At 43.3% G+C, this 10,942-nt stretch overlaps 1 protein-coding gene across 1 annotated transcript; it reads left to right on the top strand.

The window, feature by feature from the left end:
- Positions 1–1,566: 1,566 nt before the first annotated feature.
- Positions 1,567–6,434, top strand: LOC307247648 (alpha-parvin; the record flags this gene model as incomplete). The annotated part of the gene is made up of 6 exons (XM_080024684.1): positions 1,567–1,682; positions 1,855–1,913; positions 3,150–3,169; positions 3,293–3,354; positions 3,552–3,620; positions 6,333–6,434. Coding segments are annotated over 6 exons (428 nt in total), but the record flags the coding sequence as incomplete, so codon positions are not given.
- Between the last annotated feature and the right edge of the window lie 4,508 nt (positions 6,435–10,942).

The following is a 10,942-nucleotide window of genomic DNA, read 5'->3' as shown; positions in this document are numbered from 1 at the left end:
GAGAGAGAGAGAGAGAGAGAGAGAGAGAGAGAGAGAGAGAGAGAGAGAGAGAGAGAGAGAGAGAGAGAGAGAGAGAGAGAGAGAGAGAGAGAGAGAGAGATTTTTTTGATTTTTAAAGCATCTTTATTTTAACATTTTCTCTAGTTCACAGTTACAGACAATACAACAAACACACTTGGTTCACTAACAGAGAGAGAGAGAGAGAGAGAGAGAGAGAGAGAGATGGACCTCTCCCTGGATGGCACTTTTACCTGACAGGAGGATAGTGCTGATAATTCTTACCTGGCTCCCAACACACCCGCCTTTTACTAAAGTTATTTATCCGTAACATATCTGTAAGACATAGGCGAAAGCCCGGGGTGATGCGGATTGGAGTGTGTGTGAGCCAATTCATGTGTAATGTGGTTAAAGGAGGGGTAGGTTGATGAAACAGAGGGGATGTGCCAAGATGTACAGTCTTAGTTAAATGAAGAAGAAATGGCTATTGATTTGATGTGAAAGTAGCACAGCGCAGGTAGTCCGTACCGAACGAGATGTGATCACACCAAATAGAAAATTACCCCCCCCCCGGTAAAAGCTTCTATTTGAAACGTTGCCTCTAAGAAATGGTTGCCAACAAGACAAAAATAAATATTTTTTTCTCTGCTTCCAGTGAATGGAGGGGCGGTCATTTCGTACCTCCTGATGTAACATATTTAAATTCCCTTATCTCGTGAAGATCTAATAGCCTTCCAAAAAGGCTTTCAGCCCACTCACCGTTAATTTACCATTACTGCTGGACTGAAATCAAAGGCAGGCTTTGGCCACTTAATTGATCCCGCTTGTTTTGTCTATTTAAATCCTATTTACTCCCACTCCGGTGGTGGGGATGCTTCCATATATCGGACGAGACGTTTCACTGGACTGCTTCAGCGTATATTTTTCTTCATTTGTCCACAAATGACTTTGAATTTGGCTTTTTATTTTTTTTTGTGCGTGCCTTTGCCATCAAGGTACAAAACCCTGACGTACCTTGATGCCGTACCTCTATAAGGGAGAGCTGTAATCCATAAAAGGATTCAAATGGTAACAAATGTAGGATCTTTTTTGATAGTGTAACTTTATTCAACTGTCTCGTGGTCTCGGTGGTCGGCTAGACCTGGTGGAGGGGATGTTTTTAATTCTGCCCGCTAATTTCCTTTTGACTTATCAAGGCGAACCTGTGGAAACGTTCCACAGCTTGCGTATAGTCGCTTTCCGTGTGGCTAATATGTTCTTTAAAAAATTAAAAGCAACATTTTTATGATGTTTCAAAATCGCATTACGTGGACAAAAAAAAATCCACAATCATGGAGCTACGGATGCAAAGCCTATAATCCTGTAATTAATTTTCATATTTATTTCAGAATTCATAATGGCCGCCATTATTTTGTAGGGGAAACACTACCAAACAAATTAAGTCATTGCAATTATATTGCAATATAAATTTTGAGCAGTAAAGATATTATCACAACTAATGGTATTCAGGAATGTCTTCCATCGCCAGTCATATGTGTCTGAAAAAGCCGTTTCTGTTTCACGCTTTAGCGGTCCATGCCAAGAGCATCGTTGCCATCCTCCACCTGTTGGTGGCGCTGTCGCAGCACTTCAGAGCACCGATCAGATTGCCAGACCACGTCTCAATTCAGGTCGTGGTCGTCCAGGTGGGTGCGGCATTATTGTAGAATGATGTCCAAAACAGAGAGTTTTGTGTAAGGGTTATCGGCAGTCATATTCATTTTCTGTGGGTTTTTGTTTGTTTGTTTTATTTTGTTTTTTTGTTTTTTTTTATTCAGCGTCCTGGTTGGTCATTTTAACCTCTGCCATGTCTTTCAGAAAAGAGAAGGCATCCTCCAGTCCAGACAGATTCAAGAGGAAATTACCGGAAACACAGAGTAAGTCTGCGCAGCTAGCTTCAAGTGCTTACGCTAATGTTGTGAAACTTGCTAATTAGCGAAATACTGTCGGTCACTGTCGGTCAACGGTGTCCAAAAAGGCGACAAATGGTGAAAAAACATGTTAATAATGGTCGCAGACAGGAAAACTCGAAAGGAGAATCTAAATATCTCATGCTTGCGTAATTTCTTTCGCAAATATTGTGCAATTGTATTGAGTACTGACTGTCTTATGTTTTACGAAACTAGTATTGTGCAATAATGAATGGTTTGCAATTGTATCTGAAGAAGGGATTTAGTGGCACACTTAGCAGAAGAATTAGACAATAAAATGAGCGCACTCAACACACACACACACACACACACACACACACACACTCTCTCTCCTTGCTGTGCGGCTTTCCTGCAGGCTGACAGCAGCAGCTGGGTAGATAAAACTCAAAGAAACACACACACACACACACACACTATCACACACATTTTGTCATGGTAGATAGACATGGCATGTTAATAACTCCCCCCACACACACACCATTACACTGGAAATTTGGTTGTTACCACACCAGCAGGACCGATGCCCAGGCCTGCCTGCCTCTGCAATTCCAGATTACACCATAAGTGTGTGTGTGTGTGTGTGTGTGTGTGTGTGTGTGTGTGTGTGTGTGTGTGTGTGTGTGTGTGTGTGTGTGTGTGTGTGTGTGTGTGTGTGTGTGTGTGTGTGTGTGTGTGTGTGTGTGCGCTCTTGCCATTTCTTGCTGGCCTGTCCGTTGCGATATCTCATCCATGGGGACGCTTACAGTGCAGCATTCCCTCCTTCGAAAAAATTAACCTCCCCCTAGAAAAACAATACCCCACAACAGGCTCACTATTGTAATGACACACACCATCCGCTGACAGCAGGGTGCGCATGGCGGTGATGCCCCAGGTAGACCTGTCGTTTTTCAGGGGGGTTTAATGCCCAAAGTGTCAACCCATTGTCTGTGAAATAAGGATACCCACGGCGGGCCCATTGTCGGCCGCCATTCCTCTGAAACCGTCTGTACATCCCGACATTCCTCTGCGGTTGACTTGGAATGGCTTCACTTCAGAAAACCTCTCCATAGGTTTTTGTTTTTTTTCTACCTCTATGAACAGGAAAGCAACGGTATGAAATTGTCAATTAGTGCGAAGCGGCCTCTTGTTGTTTTCATTTGACAAAGCCTTCTCCTGACGACTGTCTTCTCTTTTGTTTCTCAGGGCATTCTCCGGGAGACACGGTACGTTCCCCCCAACCCCCACACCCATTTAGAAGGCATTTCTGAAGGGAATATTTTCATGGAACGATTCATTCCAATGGCCCCGTTTGTATTTTATTGTGTTGTGTTGTTTGGCCTCTTTAGAGCGCGACGCCTTTGACACACTGTTCGACCATGCACCGGATAAGCTGAATGTTGTCAAAAAGGTAGTTTATTTGTCTGTGTACGTCTCGTTTTTTAATGTGAGTGTGACCCACCCGCTGTGCTGCAATATAACTTCATGTCATTTGACGCGACAGCAGTCGATACCTGAGTTCATATATTCAAGTGTACATTCATCCTTTTGGAAAAGGAACAAGTGTTCCAGTCTTAAATTACGGACCTGTCCTGTGCATTTCCTCAGACATTGATCACATTTGTGAACAAACACCTGAACAAGCTCAATCTCGAAGTCTCCGAACTGGACACACAGGTATGACACACATACAGTATACCAGATGCACACAAACACATATAACTGTGAACTCAAGGGGTATTTTTTAAATACGTGATTTCATCGGACTTCTGTCAAAAAAGGCCTTTCATCGCCATTTGGAGTAAATCCCCATCACGGCCAAACTACACCAGGCACATTGGCGCAGAATACGGGCGGAGGGAAGGTGTTTTTTAATTTATTTATATATATTTTTTTACCAGCTACACCAGCTCCGTGGTGAAGTGTCCAAGACATGTCGATGTCGTCGTAGAGAGAGGAGGAATATTGGAAAAAAAACAGTGATTTAATGTATTTTAACACACAGTTAGATAATAGGTTTTATGTCTGAAATACCGCCAACACCATTATGAGTTATTGTGTGAAAAATAATAATAAATCTTTGTGATTCCTGATTACAACGTTATTTCATTTTCTCATTTTCACAATGTTAATTGTTTAGACTCCTATGATCTCCAGCTCTGAAGACACTTTAAGTTAAACAAGTCTTGCTCCAATTAAAAAGTATTGAATTTTTTTTTTATAGTAGTCTGCCACAAATAACCTTTAATATTATTGAAATGTGAGCTACAACTGTAATTGTTGAAATTGGTCAGTGGGGCATGTTTGTACTGTATTGCATTACTTCTATGTATTACATACTGTATGTGTTTGTTCTTTGTATTTTCTTTGTAGTCTTTCATCATTAAGCAAATCCGACAGCAGGTCTAGGTCTCTGTTGCAATCGAGGCTCATACACTGATCAGCCACAACATTAAAACCACCTGCCTAATATTATGTACTTCCCCCTCATGCCACCAAAACAGCTCTGACCCGTCGAGGCATGGACTCCACAACACCTCTGAAGGTGTCCTGCAGTGTCTGTTCCCCAACATATTAGCAGCAGATCGTTTAAGACGTGTTGGGAGTTGGGAGGTGACGCCCCTCTGGATCAGGCTTGTTGTTCCAGCACATCCCACAGATGCTCGATTGGATTGAGATCTGGGGAATTTGAAGGCCAAGTCAACACCTTGAACTCTTTGTCATGTTCCTCAAACCATTCCTGAACAATTTGTGCAGTGTGGCAGGGCGCATTATCCTGCTGAAAGAGGCCAATGCCAGCAGAGAATAGTGTTGCCATGAAGACGTGTACTTGGTCTGCAACAAAATTTAAGTAGGTGATAAGTGTCAAAGATATATACACTCGAATGCCAAGGACCCAAGGTTTCTAAGCAGAACATTCCCCGGAGCGCCACACTGCCTCCACCGGCTTGCCTTCTTCCCATTGTGCATCCTGGTGCCATTCATCTAGCAATTACAATTGCTAGATGAATTTGGACCTTTTCTTCCAATACATCAACTTCAAGAACTGGCTATTCACTTGCTGACTAATATATCCCACCCCTTGATAGGTGCCATTGGAACGAGATGAGCAATGTTATTCACTTCACCTGCCAGTGGTTTTAATGTTGTGGCTAGATCAGTGTATAAAACCCATTTAAAGGAATTGCACTCTTTACAAAAACATTTCTACGTTTCTGTTCGTTTTATCTCATATTTCTATGTAAAAGGCTCGGGTAGCCGGCGCAATTGGGAGGGGGAAAAAATGATGCGTTTCACGCAAAAGTAGAGAAATGCCATGCCACCTGCCACCAACAGCGGATTAACATGGATTCAATAGGAAGCGTGCACTTAGGCCGCACGCTGCCCTACACACATACATTGCGCCAACATGGCTGGTGTAGTTCCACCATAAGCCTGACATCGTAGAACACTGTAATAAAAAAAATATAATAATATAAAAAAATTCCAAAAGTCTGTTCATTTTCATAATGCAACCTTGAGTAACCATCTTCCAGCAACATGGAGAATTGTCATTCTTTGTTGCTTTCATGAGTGCATTGTATCTTAAAATTCCTTATTGTATTACAGCATTGTAACACAATTCTGTTTTATACCTTAAAATCCATGGTTCGCATCGTATTATGGTTTTGAGTCACAGATCAGATAATTTTTCAGATCAAAAAAAAGGAAAAAGACGAATATAACATTGTTTTCCATTAATTCTGTAAATCACTTAAAGCAAGGAACTTTTGCCCATGGTCTGAAATTAAAACAACATTCAAGATGTCCAATGTTTAAATAAAATCTTAAAATATATAAAATATTCAATACTCAATTGTTAGATTAAAGCAATATGAGGCATGATACCTCTATCCTTTAAACATGGTAGCGAATAGAAACAAAATATGATTAGATGCACCCCAGTAACTGAATTTAATTCCAAGAAGTTACCAGTGTCATGTTCAATTTCTCATGTTTATAACAAACCAAATTTCATGAAAATGGGTTCAGAGTTAACCGAGTTACCGTCGATTTTGTAGAGAATTCTGCATCTTTTAATACACATTGTACTTGTTTACTAGCAGATCTTGACCGCTTCAATATGGCGGATGAGCAGAAGCACCACGGCGACATTGGCTGTATCCACAGCTTATTCATGAAACGTTGTAAAGTAGCAGCAACATAGTTTGACGCACCGTAAACAATCATTGCGCTTCATAGTAAAACACAGCACGCATCTGTCTTGTCTATCTTCTTTTTACTGCAAGTCTGCATCGAGATCAACTATGTTCCGTTACACCGCTAGTGTATTTACACGTACACCTATTCAGCGCATTTTACTAACTTGTCGTTACCTTTTCTTCTCAGTTTGCAGATGGTGTGTACCTGGTGTTGCTGATGGGACTCCTGGAGGGCTACTTTGTCCCTCTCTACAACTTCTTCCTCACCCCAGAAAACTTTGACCAAAAGGTACAGTTAAATAGTTTCTTATCCTCAGCATCTGATTTATTGATGGGCTAAAACTCAACTGGATGTTGGTATGGTCTTTTGAATTATAGAACTAGACCGGTGTAGCTAAATTATGCTTGCCTATTTTACATTGGGCATCAAGGGACCGCAACAGAAATAGTCTCTCTTTTTTGGAGGATCTTTCTGTTATTGTGAACTAAAAGTGTCTTTTGCAGTGTTCTGCTTTATAAAATAAAGGCCTTCCATAAATCTGCACCCTGTCTCAGATCTAAAGAGCCTTGTGTACGCTGAGCGGCCCGATACATACCTTCCTTGTCCCCCGGAGTCCCCTTTCCACACTCGCTGTCATCCTTTCTCACTCCATCGGCCTCTGTCGTTTCTGCGGCATTCTGAACAGGCGATCTGCAGGGACACCACGGTAGCCTTGTGTTTGGTTTCCGGCCAAGCAGACCCTGCCAAGCTGCACATGGGGGCCACAATGCACACAATTGCCCTCACAAGTGCTCCCACACACACACACACACACACACACACACACACACACACACACACACACACACACACAGACGCAGTCTTGGCCCGGAAGAACAGGCACCAGCCCCAAAGCATCTGTAATCTCCTATTGCACAGGGAAACACTGAAGTGGCTAGGGGGCTTAGCTCTATTAGAGTGTGTGTGTGTGTGTGTGTGTGTGTGTGTGTGTGTGTGTGTGTGTGTGTGTGTGTGTGTGTGTGTGTGTGTGTGTGTGTGTGTGTGTGTGTGTGTGTGTGTGTGTGTGTGTGTGTGTGTGTGTGTGTGTGTGTGTGTGTGTGGTTATAAGAGCCTTGGGTCCTATTGATGCTACACAGGGGGTTGGAGCAGGGATTATAGTGTTCGCAGTGGAAGGTAGCAATAGACATCAGGCTAACAACCAAACCAATAATACTGGTTTGATACCTTGGTTTAGTTAGTACCGATTAGCGGTGGTAAACTTGCTCAAATCCTGCCCTTTGCCTAAAGTACAAATACACGAAGGAGATGGTCGATGAACCTCTCTACTGAATGTCATTGTTTTGATACTTGATATTTGAGGGCAGGTTGCAGTTTGACAAAATGTATTTATGAGTTATGTATGTGTTCCTCTATATTCTCTTTACATTGTTGGAGTCCTCTGCCTTTCCCGGCAAATATGCAATGACTGCTCAAGCACAAGTAGTGAAAGGAAGCCACGGCGAAGTGGTCTAACCAGCGTAGCTAGTTGTGGTGAGTGACTGTCCTTATGGATGAACATTCACAAGAAAGGACAGCACCCTCAGATGAAAGGTATCTGACCACCTCAAGTGACCAAGGAAAAAAGCTGGAATTCTGGGACTCTCACTCAACACACTCGATTTTATGAATCACCAAAGTCCTTTATATTAAATATACTCAAACATCAATAGATCAAGTAGATGCATAACATGGCCTCATGTTTTGGGGATGAAGACACATTCCGTCCTATATGCATGTACCACTATTGGAGAAGCTTCAAGTGTTGAAGGTCTAGTTTTGAAAGACCTAATTTACCAGCTCAAACTTAAAAGCTCTTCCCCTGTTTACAGACTGAAGCTGTATCGCTTGTATGACAAACCCTTTGAATAAAAAGGAATTTTACCAAATAGAAATTTGCCTCTGAGATATTTGCTCTAGAGTAAAAGTAAAAAGTCACCCTAACTGGAATTACTCAAGTAAAGTACAAATACCTCGCAGTTGTACTTGGGAAAAGTACTTGAGTAAAAGCACAGTGTTTATGTCTTTCTTACTGTGTCAGATAGTCACGGTCAGTCTTTTCATATAATCAGCCTTGTTACACAAGTAATGCAGCATGAGTACTTCACGGTACGAGTCGGGCAAGCACACCGACACGGGCAGGAACGGCAGTGTATTCTGCCGCATTCATACTTCATAGTCTCCGTGTTTTGGTATGGTGTTTTTTCCTTTCCTAATGAACAGGTGTAGTCAGCCATAGTCTGTCAGTCCTCTGTCAATTTAACTCCTAACAAAATTTCTCCATCCTCCTATTCTACCTTTTGGTTTCTTCAGATTTTCGACTGCTCGCAAAAAAATTAGACTACACTGAAGACTTTCACACAACTCTCAAATACAAATTAATGGCAACCTACAGTCGATTTCACTTCCGCTCGACATTTTCACCAATTGGGAAATGAGGGTGCAATTGGGAATGATGGGACATGATGATGGGACATGATGGATTATTGCGGATGGATTATTACTGTGGCAACCTGTGAAAGCATATTCTCATATTCATTAAATAGCAAAATAAAATGGTTGTTAAGTCATAACAAGAAGAAGAAATTCGGAGGAGCTTCCAGGCTGGATTGTTGTTCAAGCTGAAGTTCAAGAGATTATTTGTCACATACATATACATACGGTCATACATATATGCAGTGAAATGTCATGTAGTGATGAGCTGCTTGCAGACAGGGTGGGGCAGCATTATTACCCATATGTAAAACAGTGCTTTTCTTTATTTTTAACACATTTAAACTCGCTTTTCTGGTTAGTAGAACAGTCGCAACCCTTGACCGGTAAGTCAAGTGGCCACCCCTGACTGTGGGATTGAGACAGATTAAGAGCGGCAAAAATATTTCCCGCAACCCAGCCAAATGGCGTGATTCTAGCCCTGCCTGTTTAGACATACATTGGAGATTTACTGGTTATTCGTGGTGCAGCGGCGATATGAAACTAATGATTAATGAAGGCACAAGGGGTATTTGTGCAGCTGCTGCGGGCTTAGGGCCCTGCCGAACAAAGCTGCGCTGTGTTTGCCCACATAGGAAGGAAGCCGCGGTAGCCAATTGAATTGACCCTGAGTTTATTGTGCGATTCATCGACCTGTTTCCACATTCTTGTGTGTGTGTGTGTGTGTGTGTGTGTGTGTGTGTGTGTGTGTGTGTGTGTGTGTGTGTGTGTGTGTGTGTGTGTGTGTGTGTGTGTGTGTGTGTGTGTGTGTGTGTGTGTGTGTGTGTGTGTGTGTGTGTGCGTGCGTGCTAGATTGTATAGTTGTGTACCTTTTTGTGTGTAAACATGTCATCTGAGTTTGTGTGCATACATTGGAAGGTAGCATTGCTGAATTGTGTCTCTGGTGTGTTTCCATTGTACCCAACATCTCTCTTTATTCAAATTTGCTCTGTTGGCATGACAAGCATTCTTACATTGCCAAAACATAACAAGACATAACAGCTGAAACCATTATTATGTATACAATTATCGACAAGACAAAAAAGATACTGTAAAGACGCTGTCTCGCCTTTCTCACCAGAGTGTATGTAAAGTCCATGTTGAATCCTCCGTGATGTGGACTCCCAGGTACTTGAAGCAGCCCACCCTGTTGACAGAAGTCCCATTTATCACCAACGGAGCGTGCATCCTCAGTTGTAATCCTCTCCTAAAGTCCACAATCAGCTGACGTTCAGGAGGAGGTTGTTATCCTGGCACCAGAGTGACACGTCAGTCACCTCCTCGCGGTAGGCCTTCTTATGGTTGATCAGGCCCACGACGACGGTGTCGTCAGCAAACTTGATGATGGTGTTGGAGCTGGACCTGGCCATACAGTCGTGTGTACAGGAAGTTCAGTAGGGGGCTGAGGACGCAGCCCTGGGGGGATCCTGTATTCAGAGTGAGGGAGCTGGACGTGTGCCTCCCCACCCTAACCACCTGGGGCCGGGCTGTGAGGAAGTCCAGGATCCAGGCAGTGTTCAGCCGTGCGAGCATTCAAAGCGCCACGGATGGATTTATCGACCCATGGTTTCTGGTTAGGAAATATCCTAACTTTCGCCATGGGGACGATGCTGTCCGCTAACGTAGCAATGAAGCTCACAGCTACTTCCGTAAACTCGCTGACGTCATTGGAACTTGATTGGAACATTGGTCCCAGTCTACGTCACAAAGAGCGTCCTGAAGCGCGGCCTCTGTTTGGTCCGACCATCGCTTTACGTCACTTGTCACCACTTGTTCACGTAAGATACACGGCTTGTAAACAGGAACCAGCGAAATTGCGGTGTGATCAGATTTCCCGAAAGCCGGGTGGTCGATGGTCGATGTTCGCCCTTGTTAAAAGTCCCCAGCCACTACCACAGCCGCTTCGGGATGTTCATTCTGAAGTCCGCACAACACATCAAATAGGTCTGATAGTGCTGTGTCGGTGTCCGCTTGCTTGTTCGGCGAGCAGGAGCGGGAGAGAGTCCTAATGTTTTTGGGGTTACACCAGTGGCTGAGGCAGACGCCCCCACCCTTGGATTTCCCCGACTCCTCCGACCTGTCGACGCTGAACACAGAAAAAGACTTGGCTAGACGTACGCCGTGGTCTGGCACCAGCGGGTTCAGCCATGTCTCCGTTAGGCAGAGGACACAACAGTTACTCGTATCAAGTGAGAATGTAATCCTTGCTTGAAGATCATCAGTCTTGTTCTCCAGGGACTAAACGTAGGCAAGAAGGATGCTTAGCAGAGGTGGGCGGTAAGGTTGCG

This window comes from Zeus faber, assembly GCF_960531495.2.
Source record: "Zeus faber genome assembly, contig: SCAFFOLD_172, whole genome shotgun sequence".
NCBI lineage: Eukaryota > Metazoa > Chordata > Actinopteri > Zeiformes > Zeidae > Zeus > Zeus faber.
This window is presented reverse-complemented; position numbering and strand designations above follow the sequence as displayed.